The sequence below is a fragment of the Talaromyces stipitatus genome, genomic scaffold, assembly GCF_000003125.1.
Source record: "Talaromyces stipitatus ATCC 10500 scf_1105507295527 genomic scaffold, whole genome shotgun sequence".
NCBI classification, from domain to species: Eukaryota; Fungi; Ascomycota; class Eurotiomycetes; order Eurotiales; family Trichocomaceae; genus Talaromyces; species Talaromyces stipitatus.
The window spans coordinates 3,887,064-3,904,046 of NW_002990114.1; the positions used below are offsets into that span (position 1 = coordinate 3,887,064).

At 46.6% G+C, this 16,983-nt stretch overlaps 3 protein-coding genes across 3 annotated transcripts, besides 2 other annotated features; 1 reads left to right on the forward strand and 2 right to left on the reverse strand.

Moving 5' to 3' along the window:
• Nucleotides 1-168: 168 nt before the first annotated feature.
• On the forward strand, nucleotides 169-1,753 carry TSTA_094570 (mitochondrial inheritance component mdm12; the record flags this gene model as incomplete). The annotated part of the gene is made up of 2 exons (XM_002479129.1): nucleotides 169-1,607; nucleotides 1,672-1,753. The coding sequence occupies 2 exons, from the start codon at nucleotides 169-171 to the stop codon at nucleotides 1,751-1,753; spliced, it is 1,521 nt and encodes a 506-aa protein (XP_002479174.1).
• Nucleotides 1,409-1,428: a microsatellite.
• A 415-nt stretch (nucleotides 1,754-2,168) lies between the features above and the next one.
• TSTA_094580 (BAP31 domain protein, putative) lies at nucleotides 2,169-2,981 on the reverse strand (the record flags this gene model as incomplete). Its single annotated transcript, XM_002479130.1, has 4 exons — nucleotides 2,169-2,544; nucleotides 2,605-2,708; nucleotides 2,764-2,898; nucleotides 2,961-2,981. The coding sequence occupies 4 exons, from the start codon at nucleotides 2,979-2,981 to the stop codon at nucleotides 2,169-2,171; spliced, it is 636 nt and encodes a 211-aa protein (XP_002479175.1).
• Nucleotides 2,982-12,061: 9,080 nt separating this feature from the next.
• TSTA_094590 (serine/threonine protein kinase (Kin4), putative) lies at nucleotides 12,062-15,431 on the reverse strand (the record flags this gene model as incomplete). Its single annotated transcript, XM_002479131.1, has 3 exons — nucleotides 12,062-13,518; nucleotides 13,581-13,875; nucleotides 13,935-15,431. 3 exons carry the CDS (start codon nucleotides 15,429-15,431, stop codon nucleotides 12,062-12,064), a joined length of 3,249 nt encoding a protein of 1,082 aa, XP_002479176.1.
• A 1,030-nt stretch (nucleotides 15,432-16,461) lies between these two features.
• Nucleotides 16,462-16,573: a sequence feature (GA-rich).
• Nucleotides 16,574-16,983: the final 410 nt, after the last annotated feature.

Sequence of the window (16,983 nt, forward strand, 5' to 3'; positions counted from 1 at the left end):
CTAAGCACGTAGTCCAAAACAGTCTCTGATTGGCTAATGTAGCTTTGTCAAAAGCATTCACGTGATATCACCTCTGAACAACATCAAAGAACCTTGATCACAACCAATGTCTCAATTCCGCTGACTCTAAAATCCCTCACGGAATGAACAACCCATAACACGAATGCTATGTCCATAGACCTCAACTGGGAGGCCGCAACCTCCGGGCCCGATGGTGAACAACTCGCTGAACGAATCCGCTCCTTCATCCACGACAAATTCCAACAAGTCCCACTCCCACGATTCATACGTTCCGTAAACGTGCACTCGTTTGAATTCGGTAGTATTGCGCCCGAGTTGGAGATTAAGGATATTTGTGACCCGTTTGTGGATTTTTATGAGGAGAGTGATAGTAGTGAAGATGAGGATGGGGAAGGACATGATGCGGAGTCAGATACGTCTTCAGATCGAGCGGCGGATTCGACGGCGGATAAGCGAGACATGAGATATGGACATGATGATAGAGGAAATAATGGTCATATTCCAAATCATCACGATCATCTACGAACGTCGCAGTGGGTTGCGGGCGGAACTGATGGTCATTCCACGCAGTCACCGCTACGGTCACCAATTGGGTTGGGCGATCATCTGAATGCGCACTTTAGGTCTACGACGCCAAATATACTCCCTGGCGTTACGTCGAATCTGGGTTATCATTTAATGATGGGGAATTTATCAGGGACACAGACTCCGCTTGCTGCTGTCGCAGGTGGCACGCCGTTTGGGCCTGGATGGCCTGATGCTGTGATGAATCAGGGTTCTCGAATGACAGACCATACTACAGGGAGAACACGAAGGGAAGATCATAACAAAAACGAAACTGGCTCGCCATCCCGGCCATCAACTGCACATACCAATCCCACTCAACTATCACACGGACGAAGTGCAGCCAGTTCCTCGAACAACACCAGCAATGACCCGACGGTAATCTACAATGACCACACATCTTCCACAACCGCGACCACGTACGGACTCCATGAAGGAGGCGATCGACCACGAGACAAACACGGACATAGAATAGATCAAGAAGAACCCCCGCCATCACCAACACCGCACATGCGCGAACGTCGCCCGGAAGATTTCCAAGTAATCTGCCGCGTGAAATATGCCGGAGACGTAAAACTCTCCCTAACAGCAGAGATCTTACTCGATTATCCAATGCCCAGCTTTGTGGGCCTACCGTTGAAATTGAATATTACAGGTATCACTTTCGACGGCGTTGCCGTAGTAGCGTATATTCGTCGACGGGCTCATTTGTGTTTTTTGTCGCCTGAAGATGCAGATGCATTGTTGGGTGATGAAGATGATATCCAACATCCATCATACTCTACAGCAAACACCACCACCGCGGCATCAGGCAGTTCAACCGATAATAATAATAATAATAATGAAAGCAACGACCATCCTAACCACCCACCACAACCAAGACGCCGTTTCGGCAGCCTCTTACAACAAATCCGCGTCGATAGCGAAATCGGTCGCAAGGAGAACGGGAAACAGGCCCTGAAAAACGTGGGTAAAGTCGAGCGATTCGTGCTTGATCAGGTTCGACGCATTTTTGAGGATGAGTTCGTCTTTCCTAGTTATTGGACATTTCTTGTGTAGTACTTGCCCATTCATAAGGCATAACAGGACGGACGGACTAGTCACATTGTTCTATTATTTCTCGGGAGTTATAAGCTTGATGATACCCATTTTCATGGATAGGTTATGAACTCATGGATTGTATAATACTACGTTTCACTCTGAGTTTTGTGCTTAACAGAGACAGAAGACAAGAAGAATCAGTTTGATACGTATGGAATAAGATAACCGTACAAACTGAATCACTATCACCCATCCCAAAACACGGACAAGCTAAATAGATGATATATTGATATAATCCTAACTCCCTAAAGGCTTCAGTATAATTACAATAGGCCCCTTTCTCTATCTCTTTTGAGGTAACCTCCTGCGGTATCCGTAAAGCTGCGTTGGTGCCCGTAATGCAACGAGTAAATAATCATGGTCGTCGCGTATTGTTTGAATCAGCCATCCACTGTACTAGACGGCCGTAAAACATATATCCCAACTACTCATAACATCGGCAGAGTAATCCATGGATCAATCTTGTACGTTGCATGATTGGTTTATCGGTCCTTCTTGGGCGCATTGTCAGACTCGGTGAGCTTGTCACCCAAGTTGTGATACTCGCGCTGTAGACCCTCGGCTTGCTTCTTGAGAGTCTCAATGTCACGGTCCTTAGCTTCAAGTTCCTTCTTAAGACGTCCGATTTCACCGACACTGCCAGCTTCTGCGATACGTGCAGCGTCCTTGCCGGCGGCCTTCTTGTCACCTTCGAGAAGCTTGACGCGATCCTCGAGACGGAGCACTTCGACAATCATGATGTAGGTACGGTTGAGGATCAGGGAGAGGAACAGAGTGAATCCGCAAAGGTACATGTTTCGCTGAGAATAGAACTTGCGAGCCTGTACTTCCATACGCTCAGTACCGAGGGCAGCAGCTCTGCTATTGATTGTTAGTGGGGATTCGTCATGATTTTGAAGGGTATAATATTATGCTGACCCTACGCCAGTGGTATCCTTGCTAAAAGCGCTCATCTCAAGCTGCACGCGGTAGACCCGGTTGACGCTGTCAATGAACAGGATGAGGATAAAAATAAACGTGATCTAGGAAAAGTCAGCAACCACAGCCGAGAATAAATAACCATGATAATAATCGGACCCTCAATCCGTATTGTAATTTCGCTACTAGCGGGCTTTCTGATATGAAAGCAAAGAGCTTTCGCTTCACGCTGTATGGGAGCGGTACAATCAGAGCGAGAAAGACGAGCATCTCGAAAACGAGAAGCATGAAGACCTTTTCATCAAAGGATCGTTAATAATCATATCATCCACAAGCAGCAATCTGAAAAAACTTACGAGAGTGTAGTAGAGCGTCATCTTGGCGGTTGAGCTGGAAGCTGGATGAAACGTCAACAAAAGATTCCAAGCGGTGAGACGAAACACCTCTCGCGAATTAACTGAAAATAATAGAATCCCTTACTTTTCTTATCTCAAATTCTGTTATTCAACTGAAATCGAGTAGTCTGTCTGGAAGAGTTGATGTTGAAAAGCGAGGATCTGGGGAGAGGTGAAAGCGAAGTGTGGCTTCTTGCTTCTATTTTTGTGCAGCCTGAACTAAGGGAAAAAGCCAAAGACAATGTTTTCTCTACGTCATTACCCGGTCCCTCCCACGTGAGTTTGCACTGTTTGCTTGTGCACAGCCATTGACGGGTGACCTGATTAAATCTTACCAGCCACATAAGTCTTGAACCAAGACAATCCTATTGTCTTGTCAACGAGACGAGTAGAAATGACTATGTGCTCCTATTTGGATGCTTAAACTAACATTGACTGATCCCCCATACTATAAAGAACTAGGTGCCAAGAAATCAATTTTCGAACCCCTGACTAAGCAGCCGTATCACGTGCATACAGGTTACGCAATATCTAATTGGCTGGAACACTCCCAAGTCTGTACATATCAATATTTGTACGGAGTACTTGATCTTGAATCCCCCCTCTGTCTCTCGAGCGAAGCGAGAGTAGACAGCTTATATGGAATAGAAAGGGTTCCGCAATATGACATGGCCACTCATTCTTGATCAACTCTAAAAGGGAAATGGACTTGACTGTTCGAAGACGAGAACGAAACAAGAAAAATGATACCAGGTATGTTCCACCAAAAGAGTCCGGAAATCAATACAAGTTCTCCTTCAATCATCGCAGCATCCCCAACAGTTTGTGCTTGGGTACAAACACATCATTCATGCAGATCTGAGAACGTTAAATTCTGATTCAAGGACACAAGGGAGACCAGCATCAGACCTCACTTGAGGACAAAAGTATATTGAGTCAGTGCTGCTATTATGGTTAAGCCTTTTTTCCTCGGAGTATACGACATCGAATATCACCATACGGCATACGCCGCTTATAGTTCAAATTAGACGCTCAGATGACCTTCGCAGCATGCACGTCGATTCACACATACGCAGTCTAATAATTGGCCTTCATACTACTAATCAGCCACTGGTCCTGAAAATAGCAATGAGGTTGTTGATTAGGCATATGGAGCAAGGACTTGCGTGGCGCTAACGCCATAATCTTTGAACAATGAAAATGACCCTAATTCGGCCTAAGGGAACCGATTGGACTTGATATCCGTCAATGTCAGGATATTCGGGCTTGGTTCTGTCATTTGGGAGTAGCTGCTTATATTCCATGGATTGATGTGTTGTCACATTGATACATTGACGGTCGTCCCTACAGATCCCGCTGTCCTCTGAGGGTCTCATAGTAGTGCGGATGACAGACGAACTACGTCCATTCGATCTATTACATGACTCAGTTCATCTCTTTTCTTTTTTGATTCTATGCCTAATCAAGGAAATGTTCTTTTCATCCTTCCAAGATCTTCTAGGAACGGTGGGACTCCATGCATTACATCTCTAAGTTCGACATCCGACATTCAGCAAGTGGATTGCAGCCTAGAAAAACTAGCCTGACACTTGTCATTTGCTCATATGAGGGAGAAAAGGGGAGGACGGGAATGTAAAAGCGCGGATCACAAAAAACCAGGCATGAGAGCAGATTGCCACGCCACCCTACGGCTAATAGGCCATACAAATCGAGCAGAGAACGGTCTGTGGTTCTGAGCTGCATGTCCAGTCACATCAATACGCCCGTCCCCCCTTAGCCTTCAAACGTGGATGTGGATAAAATGAAATTAAGCGACGGCTAGATATCATTTCATACGCTGCTTCCTTGTCAGACGCTCCCATGAAAGTGAGCTGCATTGAACGATGAGAAAAGGTGAAGGAGGAGTCATGCAGCCCATATCATGCTCTCGCATGGCCCGCGTATATTAAGTTGTGAAACTAGGGCCTACTGATGTCATTGATAGGGTACTTTAGGCACTACTTCATCGAAAGATTACACACCATCTTTCCAGAAAGGCCGCGTACACGCGCACACAAAGAGAAAAAAAGGAGGATGCATCAAGCAAAGTGACCGAGAGGTCTAGTCTGCAGTGCCGCATGGACAAATGTGGAGTCTCCAAGGTGCAGAACGCATATCAGACACCAACATCTGTCTAGGTGACTATTTCTCATTCGCCGGACAACCTATTGGCAAAAGCTTTGTGGATTTTGAAGCCGTCTCTGGCGAGCTTCTATCCCGATAGCCTCCCGAGCAGGTCTACTATAGGTGAGGGTATAGAAGCGGCGTCTAATTATATTTTTAGTGTCTTTCTACTCGTTTCTTTCTTTGTTACCTCACATCCTTATTCCTCATGGTTTTAATTCTCCGATTGTGGCAATTAGACGCCTCTGTAAGCTCTCCTGAGCCCTTGGCATGGTTAAATATGCCTATATAGACAAGGAACAAGCGTCTGCTACAGCTGATACGCATGAGATAAGAAATTGGAAGCCATTTCTGAGCAAGATATAGTGGATAATCAATAGGGTTAGATTGAATATGAAGTGTTAAACTAGAACAAAGGAGTGGAAATCACAAATTAGAAAAACATATCAAGAAATGAAAGTAATCTCTTGTGGCCAGTCAGATGACTAGACAGACTTAGAGGGAAATAAGAATGGTAAAAAAGAATATATGGTGCCAGAAAGTTAAATCGGGTGTTCTAAAAATGTCTTGACAATGCGCTGGCGAGCCCACAACGAATTGAAAGTATGGAAAAGTCAAAAATCAAAAAATAACATAGAGGGGTAGAAGTAAAACACAAATGGAAAAAAGTGAAAATATAAACGGTGCACAATCTCTGAAATTTGCGATCGCAAGCTCAGTTTCAGGGGCACTGGCTAGAGAAGTGAAATCTTGAGTTGCTGTTGGAATAGAATAACTTTGCTGATAATATCGAATCCGTAGCATAAAGACGGCAAGCTGTTGTCACATTTTGAGGCCAAGTCTGTAAAGAACCAAATCAGGATCAGTTTCATCAGGAACCAGGAAAACTCTTGGGTGTACTTACAGTACGTTGCTGTTCATTCCTCATCTTAACCACCATGGGCAGGGCATTTGAAGCCCTGCCGGCGTGAGACCTTCTTTTCGACAATGTGACCAGGCTCACCAGCTCGGGGACAAGTGACAAGGTCAATCTCCTTGATTTGACAGCCGCAGTCAAATTCGACATACCACACGGAACACATATTGGCTAAGTGGAAGAGCGGATTGGTCTTCACGAAAGAGGATAGAAATAAAGTTTGAGATAAGAGTTATCAGGAGAAAATGTCTGAGTAATGGTGGAGGTTGCACAGACAGCTGAAAGTATTCTTTTCTGCGAATAACTTGCTTCAATGAGATGAGATGTTGTTGGAATGCTATGATAGACTGAACTCAAATGGTGCGCTTCTTCCCTCTTTATATAGTTTTTTCTGATAGAAGACTTCTGTTCAATTCACCGTCAATAGACCGGCAAATGTGACTCCGTGCGGAGAAGGCCACTGCTGGGCCACATCTCAAGGCAAACGTTAAATGATCTAGAGATAGGTAGCGGCGTAGTCTTGATGTCTAGGACGATCTACGCGGCAATGCAGGGCAATCAAACAAGATCTGATTGACCAACAAAAGGACCATGCGCGCGCTAATCAGCGACTATATGCAATGATTGTCACGGTCAACGCAGGATAGACACATGTGTATTAGAACAGGTGATATGTCGACAGTGGCACTAGGCCACATGAACATAGTAGCGTGGCACTGCGTAGTCACCTCGAGGCAGAGACGCCAGGCACAAAGCAAGGTTACCCGGGCTCGAAGGAAACATGGATAGAGAGAGGGAAATGACCGAAGTATGTTGATTCGTGAATGGTATTTCCAAGGAGGGTCATATGTCACAGCAGCGGCAAAAAGGGGTGTATGGCATACCTCTCCAATAGAAAACGGCCAAAGTCATTCTCTACTAGCGCAGCATCACTCAACGATACCAACTAGATGGGCACAAGATCACAGCGAGGCTTCTAGATTAGGAAGACGCCATTTAAGGTTTAATGACACTTGTAGCACAGATCAAATGGCGGTGATTGCGGACATCTGCCAATAACATAACGATGGAATACCGGAGATGACCAGTAGAACGTACTAAAGGGTCCTCCCTTTGTGATGACATCGTAGGAGTCATCTTCGAGGTGCGGGTCTTGACGGATGACATGTCCATTACGAAGACGCAGAGTTCCTTCCCCGTCTAAGGATTGGTGCAGTAACGCCATCCTTTCGAGAAGCTAGCAGACTCGATGCGGTTCATTCCGGGATCTGCGTCGATAAAGGGTCGAGGTAGGTCATCACAATCACATTTTCATTCTTCTGCTTGGCTAGTTTCTTGCATTGAACGACCTTCCAGAATTTGCGCAAACGAATGGGATGAGGCCTGTCTTGGTGTAGCGTTGGTGACATATGCAAATCAAGTACTCCTAAAGGGGAGCCATGTGCCAACTATGATGGCTTTGGCCAATCTTGAAGCCCCAATTGCTGAGATAAACAGGCGATGTGCAAGTCAAGGCACATTTTCAAGGAGAAAATGAGAGCAAACAGCCCATGTAGTGCGGAGATTAGCCTTTTTGTCGGCGCGGACAGCGTAGAAGTGAGTGGGTGCGCATCTTGTTCAACAAGTTGCACAAGAAACAGTGTCTCGAAGCGCAGAGTCTAGAGAATGAAGTCACAGAAAGGGACGCTCTGTGCCTATGAATCTGAGTGGGCGGGCCAAAGTATAAAGACGTAGTAAGCGTTAGGGCTACTGCTATGAAGTTAATCCCAAGCACGGGCGATTCGGCGGTCCATCCGAGTGGACTAGGGCGCCTTGTAGGCCTGCGCCACAAATCGGAGGCCATGGTGGCCGGAGTAGGCCGCCCCAGTAAAGTGCCCCTTGCCGCTGCGGCTGGGCGGCAAGGTACATAGCGTGGACATAGCTTGTGCCGCCGAGAAACCGTCAAAGAAGATTTTCGAAGCGTGAGACCCAATCGTTCTGAGATCGAGGGCAGACCAGGACGAGGAAGAGGACTCAGCGAAGAGAGTGCCACGACAAGGCACATTCATCAATACTGCCTGGCTGGTTGAGGACAGAAAACCTTTGAGGTGATAATGAACATTGGGTAGCGGATTAATTTCCCAACGCGCAACAACGCATATGGAACAAGTCACTGATGAACTAGTTGACTGGCGGTAGAGACATAGACTTGCGAGAAGAGAAGATGTCGAAGAGGAACAACCTCTGTGCCGGGTCATCGCTAATCACGTGGACAAGGTCACGGCCTGCTCATGCCGTTTTCGCCCATGGTTGTCACTTTCTCCTGTAAAAATTCTTCACGATATTTATAAATCATGATGTTCATCTCTTCCACACCCCATAATGTCATAGAGTTCTACAACTTTCATCAATGCCTTCCGCCGGTGATACTAGAACAACGCCAGGACAAGACGACCACTTACCATAGGGAGACGACTCAACCGATAACTACCTGTACGCCTCTGTCTTCACTATCTGTTCTCTATTTCGTATGTACCACCCGAGACTGAAATGTTGTATCAGCCAAGAACGAGGAGTCTACGATATTCTTGCAAAGTCTAATAGTAGTCACATACTACTCATTCCGCTATGATACTATGAACGCCATCATCCTCATCAGGACCGTCAATTCGTCTATGGACTACAAGCCCAGTTCGTGTACCGCACCACTGCAAAAAGCAGAATGCCAAGATGCAATGAATGAGACAGTCTTGTCCTTGCATGAAGATGAAATAAGATAGCTCTGGATGAGATTATCCAGACAGCGTCCGACTTTCCGTTTAAGCATTTACTGCTGAAATTTACACAAAGTCCGGATGGTGTTAATCATCTGAGCTTGGCGGTTACCATTGAAGTCGTCAGCTTGTCGGTGATCTTCGTCTGCCAAGCAAAAGGAGGCCCTAATTTCAAGAAACCGAATGTCAAGATAACTGACTTACATCTTGGCAAACGACAAGATAAGCACGGTGTTGAAAAGAATTTTTGAGACTGAAAGTGAAGAGGACAACAAAGTCATTTCTTCTCTGCAACAATAGTACGTAGCACCATACGAAGCCATAGTTGATACTTCGGTGAAGCTTAGCGCCAGGAGCAACCCTAAATTAGGGGCCTTTCAGTGGGCGCAAGCTACCCTAGTTTGTCCTCGGTGTACCCGGAAATTGGAACATCAGGGCACCCCACGTTTCCCTATGGGCAATCTGGTGTGGCTGGCGAGTTCTCCACCCACACTTTAGATTCCAGATTAAAAATGAGAGATGCATTCATGCCGAGCAAATCAAACGGTTTCGCGGTTTTCGGTGACGGGCGGAAAAAATAGGTCACATGAAGAGGGTGCCTAAGATAGGACGAAGGGCAAACTTGCAGAAATGACTAAGTTTGGCATGAGTTATTCCTTCACAAGTCGATTTGTGAAACATATGACTGACGATCCATAGATTGCTTATCAAGCAGTATCCAAACATATAAAGAGCGCCGTTCGCCCTTGAGTTCCTCTTGACCTTCCTCTTTCTCAACCCAACACTTTGACTCTTACATCCCAGCGACACCAAACATTCCATCAAGAAAACCAGAGAAAATACCACTTGATCTACTTCCCCCTTTACCTACAAGATGTTCCCCAAGCTTCCCAAGCTCAACCAGTTCCTGGTTCTTTCACCTACTGCTGGAACCAAGACCTCCGACAAAATGGCATCTCCTCTAGAGGACGCCGAGAAAACTGGCGCCCCCATTGAGCGTCTATCTTCCACATCTAGCACTGAGTCCACCAAGAGCTTTGCGGGCAGCTTCCTCAAGCTCGGCTATGATCGTTCATGAGCGCCTCTCACAGCTTCTTCGTAGATGCAATCTTCTAAATACGCTTCATGGATCAGTCGACACGATCATGGACACGAAACGATATGACCACCACATCTAGTTACGAAACTACACTACTGAAAATCTATGGAGTGACGCTCTCATCGGTGACAATTACGAAGTCTTGTTTCCTCCAACTGAATCAGCGTGCGACTCGCAAAACAGCGAGACATCCAACTTGATTTTCCTACCCATTTCTCTATTTCACGGCTTCCAACGGCACATTCGAGCTCGAAGAGGGGCATGACGCAACCGACTATGCGCGTCAGTTCAGAAATGCCGTCCCAGTGTTTCGCTATCAGCCAACATCATCATCACATGCCAACACGTTGAATGGATGGTGCTGCACCAGAAAGCCACTTCGGTTGTCCGCGGAGTATCTTTTTTCTCTTGTCTCTATTCTTTTCCCCTATGCATTAGTATTCCAATTCTGCTTAGGCTTATTTTTCCTTTTTTTCCCCCTCACAATATGTTTCTTGGAGGGGTTGTCCGGAAGGTTCCATAGAAAATATGACTAAAACTAAACACCATCTCCTTTCTGACTAATTGCATATGCATCATTCTTTACGTAGTTTAGTCCCAAAAGAAGATAAAACTCGCCGGTTTCCCGATCATATCTAAGCTTTCCTATTGGTGAGAGATATCTACCGATCTACCTTTCATACATCTGCTTGATTACAGGATCAACAAATCCTGGTTTCTATCAGCCTATCATTGAATGTATGTACAGTTAATCAACCACGTCAGACTCGACGAGAGGGTAGAGCCGGTCGTATGTATGCAATAATCGAGGATTATTATTATTATTGAACATCATAAGTCTGCTCACTTCGGGAATGAAACTTTATCTGCAATATCCTCGGTTGTCGTCGGCATAGAATACGATGCCAGGCTCTCGAGTATGAAGGTAGTTACACACTGTGTATACATCCAACAAGATTGAAATTTGTGTATTCAGTCTAATAGCAAGCTCAAGTATCAATTACATATTCTCCTCACTGTAGGTGATATAATTAACACAATAACTCCAGGTAATTGATATCTACATACAATAATGTCACTCTATCCATAGGAAATGGTCAACCGGTCGATCGGATCGGGCCGAGGGAAGAATGGAAAAGCTTAACCGTGTCATGACGTAGGTATATTTCTATACAGAAGTAATTACTTGCTGCGTGGGTATCTATAGAACATGCAATCAGGAATAGACGGGTTGAAGTCCTTCGTTCAAGGTTCGCATGTGCAAATGCATGTATCTATCTCATGTCAAAGGCCTACACCTTCCACTGACTAGACAGCAACTGAATGAGTCTATATAATGAATTGGAAATAGACTACCTTGTAAACAGAACTACTTACATTACACGAGGCCAACAAGTATTTTGGCACCCACAGAAAAGAAGGAAAAAGATACACAAACAGACCAACTTTCTTGTTGTCTAGAATATACTTTCCATTGCCGAACTATTGACAAGAGAAGTAGAAGAGAAAAGAGTCATCTAGAGATATCCCTCTTAAGATGTAAGAAATAGAAGCCTTGGATTGAAAATATGAAGCCTTTTTTGGTAACTTCACCCCCGAGGAATCGAGAAGGAAAAGGTAATGACAACGCGGATTGGAAAATACAATTTGACACGAGACAAAGGAAATAGAGGGAAAAAAAAGAAATATTTATTTTCACAAAGGAAATACAGGATAAAAGGGAAAATGCTCAATATTAATTATGCAGGTATGTGAAGGGTATAAAGTTTATGACAAGGTCGACAAAAGTCACTCGAAACTGCGACATGAATTTCATGGAGGCTTGAGTAATCGGTATCGTGCGGTCGTTGGCATCCAAAGAAGATTATCCTTGAAACCAATCTGCTATGCATGATGCTGGCAGTGCTTGTAGAAACTTACATGCTCAACATCTTGATCGGATTCCTTCTCAGAGGTAGAAAGTCAAAATAGCCTGTTTCAGAAATGACTTCGCTTCAAGAGCACAGATACGCGAACGAGAGCCGACTCCACAAGATTCATGTGCTAGCCTGCAATGAGCAAATAGATTAATAGACATTATGTTTCAGTCGAAGAACCAGCACTTTCATATGTCAAGCTCGTTCGATTGGGTTCACCGATCTTCCCCGGCTCTGGCCTTGCCGCGCCGACGGAAAAAGTCCATCACTTTCCTTGCGGCTCCTGAGCTTCCAGAATGGTGTGAATGGTCCCTTTCATATTCGTACGCATCTGCAAACTTTCGATTATTTTTCTGCAACACTCCCGGTTTCGTTCGAGGAAGTTGTGCAGATGGCCGCGACCTATCATAGCTTCCATTGTATTGCTGCCCACGCTGAGGATAACCGTAGTACTCATTCGTATCTGAGGTACCGTATTCATTGTTGTGCGGTTCCGGCTCCTGGTGCATTTGGTTGCTTTCGTGTAGTTGAGCAAACTGTCTATCGATGTGAGCTTCGTAGCTATCCGAAGGGGCTGCTGGCTCGTCTTGATGAGAGCCAGAGTAGCCGCTAAATCCACTAACGTCGCGTCCCGTAAGTATCCCCGGGCCTGTAGCTGGCCGAGAGTATTCAGCCTCATGAGAATCGCTTTCCGAATTTTGGTCACTGCGCCCTGACGATAATCCTCTGATGGAGTTCATGAGAGAGAACCGTCGCTGTCGTGGCTCTGTACGATTAGCATACGAGTTCGAACGTCGAGAGTCAATCGATGCCCTTGAGTCGTCGGGAGAGTAAGGCTCTTTCATGCTAGTAGGAGGATATCGTTTGCTGGGTTTGGGACGAGAAGTGGGCTGCGTTGATCGGCCACCGAAAAAGGATCCTGAACGGCCAAAAATTCTCTCTCCAATGCTACTGACCGTGCTGGAACGCTTGTGGGTTCTGACCGGTTCTTGTGCAGGAGTCTGGTTAAATATACTTGGGAGTTGATGGGTGCTAGGTCTTCCAATAGACATGTTCGGGTCTTGAGGAATTGGTGATGAGATATTATATTGTTTCGCATTCTTCGGTTGCGCGAGTCGACCCTGGGCGTTCGTTGCAGCCACCGTGGGCGCCACTGGTTGACCATAGGAGCCACGAGAAGGAAGTCTTCCAGCATTGAGGGATATGGCAGAGTGTCCAGTGTTTGGACGCGCGGTTTGCGAGTTTTCGAAAGCATGACCTGTTGTCTCTGACATCGATCGGGAAATGCCAACGTTAGGCCGTAATTCTTGAGTTGATTGAGTGTATGCCGTCCGTTGCGGTTGCTCACCTGGTGGTTCACTTGGTAGCGGTTTGTTCTGGTCAACAACGCCTCGAGATCCGGGTCTAGTCGCGCTTGCTGATTGTGGAGATACACTCGATGTATGGTCGCCACGGGCAGTCTGTGACTGAGGTGCGACATACTCCACCTGTACAGTTCGTCGTTTGGTCTCTCTCGATGTCTTCGTCTTGCTGTTCGAGGGATCTTCTGGAGTAGCAACTTTTCCTTGTTGATGGGTCAAGCCGCCCAGTGTGGACACGCTACCCTGGAAACTCTTTGGCGGTTCGCGCACAGATGCGCTACGAGCAAGAGCTGGGCCCTCTTGTGTCCCTTCTTTAACGTAGGTATAATCAGCACGTGACCATTGAGCATGAACTTTGAAATGATCAACTTACCAGCAGGCACGGTAGTAGTAGCAATGTCTGAAATATTGGTGGTGCTACTCGTGATATGAGATACAACATGCGAGTATTCACTGAGCCAACTGTGACGAGCAACTTCGAAAAGATCAGCGCGTTTGCGAGGATCGGGGACGAGGATACGGCGTAATAGATCGCGAGCATGTGGTGTTACATATTCGGGAAAGGTGAGATGTGTGCTAACAATGTATTTGTACAAGAGGTTGATGTTGTCTCCTTCAGGATTTGCAGGATCATCGTCGAACGGCAGGTAGCCGGCAAGCATAGCATACTAATGAGATGAATGTTAGAATAATGACCGAACGGGAATCCAAGTGATGAAAGACTTACCAAAATCACACCACAGCTCCAAACATCAACCTTGCGACCAGTATAAAGAGAGTCGCTCACAACGAGCTCGGGTGCGGCATAGCATGGACTACCACAGCTAGTTTGCATCAAATCGCCGCGTCGCATCCCGGCAGCATCAGTTTTGTCCAGGTTCATCCTCCTGACAAATTCGCGGTTGGTAAGATTGTACTCGATCTCTTCGCCAAGTTCGTCCGCAGGGTTGAAGGTGTTGGCGAAGCCAAAATCAGTAATGATGAGGTTACGATTCCTGTCAAGTAGCAAATTTTCCAATTTCAGATCGCGATGCACGATTCCCTTCTTGTGCAGATAACCAACGCCGGAAACAAGCTGCGCAAACAAACGTCTCGCCGCATTGTCCTTCAAATAGCGGTTTTTGAGGATATAGTCAAAGAGCTCTCCACCCGAAGCGTACTCCATGATGATGCCAATGTAGCGATCAGTTTCCACCATCTCGTGCAGGCGTACGATGTTTGGATGAGACAGTTCGCGGAGAATTGCAATTTCTCTATAGATCTTTGGTAGTCTGCTGGGATTTGAGCCCAAGCTCTCGCGTCGAATGAGCTTAATGGCAACTTGAACACTGCCATCTCTTTTCCAACCGAGTTTGACTTTGGCAAACTCTCCTTCTCCCAAAGTCTGACCTAAAATGTACCTTCCGAAGGTGGTTTCCTTGCGCTTTCCTGATGTGTTGGAGTAATCTTGGCGAGTGCGTGGGCCACTGCGGGCAGCATCGTCTGCACCTTCGTCTCCGACTAGGCCAAGACCTGCAACTGAATTTGAGGCTCCGCCAGCCGAGGTCTGTGCCTCCATCAGTCGCTCGTGTTCCCGTTCAATGTCCTCCGCTGGATCGGTAATAACAACTTGATTAAGGACGGTACTCGATTCACTTGCAAGAGCAGCAGGCTCGGATGACGAGCCCAATGCGTTGTCTGAACGGCTTTGATACGCGGACGAGTGATTCATATTCGAATTCTCAGGCGACTGTTGACCTTTGCGACGAGACCGACCGCCGTTTGAGTCCTCACCCCGACTTCTCGACTGGCTCTGGTGCCTGCTGGATCCTTGATTCGACGAGGTACGGGGAGGGATCTGCGGTGTCACGCCTAACCCTTCAGGAACGTTGGAGCGAGAATGTGTGCGGTTGGCCGAATCCGAGGGCAGGGAACTCTGTGGGGATTGTTGGACGGAAGCATTCATTGCTGGTGACACTGGTCCGTACTGAGAGTGCTGTGGACCAAGTGCGATGTTGGAGTTTGCACCATTGGCGCTAGGTTGATGATTGGGTCTTTTGGCGCTTGACGGCGAGTTTCGAGATGTTACGTCCACAGACTGGGGGGAGTGTGATGTGGTAACTGTCCTCGGCTGATAAGCATTCTGGGACTGAGGATAAGTCGAAGCAGTGGTTGCGGGGTACAAGGTCGAAGTTGTTGTCGCTGATGTATGCGTAGGAGCTGTCTGCATGGCAGCAGACGACATTTCCTGGAGCCCACGCGCTGTGAGAAGGTCTGGGTTGTTGAAGAAATACGACGGGAGGATCAAAAAAAAATCCCGCTGATTCAATCAAAAACGAACAACGCTCATACAGATGAGAACTAGGCAAGAATATGTAACAAGACGCAAAAGCCTCCCAGAGAATTATTGGACAAGAACGTAGGAGTCGAATCGATACGACGACCGACCGTAGGAGTAATGCTGAAATCGGGGAAAGTGGTAGGAATGTCAGCGGAGGATTTGCACGTGGTTGATGAGGAATGTGGATGCGGGGAGGAGTGGAAAGGGGAGGAAGAAAAATCAAAAGTATGAAATCATGACTAACAGATCTAATGAGCAAGATTGCATCAAAGGATCACCACCGCAATCAGATACACAGCAAGCTGGCGAGCTGTTTGAGACTCAGCGAGCCTGACTTAGGTTGACAGCGCAACGACCCACACCAGAGGGAACGCGTCTCGGCGGTAAGAGCAATGAGGAGCGCAATTAATTGGACGACGAACAGAATTGTACATATGAATAATGTACAAAAGGTTTCCAGAGCCCAATCCGACCTTGGTTGTTATTTTTCGTCAGCGCGATGAAAGCGATGAAGGTACCGGTGGTTGAAAGGGGCTCTTGTTTGATTAACAGGTGGTCGGGGTGACGGGCGCGCGAACAGACTGAAAGCGACGTGAGACAACCTCGGCCGGACGCGATAAGAAGCTCGAGAGAAATCGAAAAAGAAAATAAATAAAATAAAATCGACAAGAAAGGCCGCTGGACAGTTGATAGCAGCAGAGGGGAAAAAACGAATTGATCGATGTTCACGGAGCTGGACAATTGTTGTGCATCGTCGTCAAGAGCGAGCGAACCAGGCACCGAATAGGGATGCTACCAGTAGCGGCAGCGGCAGGAGCGATGCGAAGAGCGCGGCGGGAAATGAGATGACCAGCAAAGCGATTGTACCTTGACAAACGACCTGGAGAAGCCGGCGAACCAGCCTGGTCGAAATCGCGAATCGACGCGGCAATGTAAAGAGGGGTGAAGGGGGATAAAGAGACGAAGAAAGGAGGGGGATAAGAAGAGAGAGGGAAGAAGAAGGGGAGGAGGATAAACAAAAAGGAAGGGACAGCGAGACGGGAAGGAGGTAGCTCAGCGGAGCAGCCACACTAACCCAGGCTTGGGGCCCTCTTAGAGTCTTAGTGGCCGCGACGGGGTCGACAGCGTATTATACATTATTGCATGCCATTAATAAAGAATTCATTTCTTTGGCAATGGATTAGTACTCCATAATATTAATTGGCTTGCAATAGTATTTAATTATTCTTGATTGACCGATACACTGGAAAGTGCATCTAATCGTTGTGATCGTTGTGATCGTTGTGATCTGGACTAATCGGGTGATCACCGACCAGGGTAGAGGCCTAACATTTGCTTACTGTAGCTGCTGGCAGTGTACTCCGTACCGATCTGTTCGTGGCTGATAGTACTCGATAATATGAAGCTCGCTTGGTTCATGGAATACTTAGCGAGATTATGAGATGGATAAAAGGAT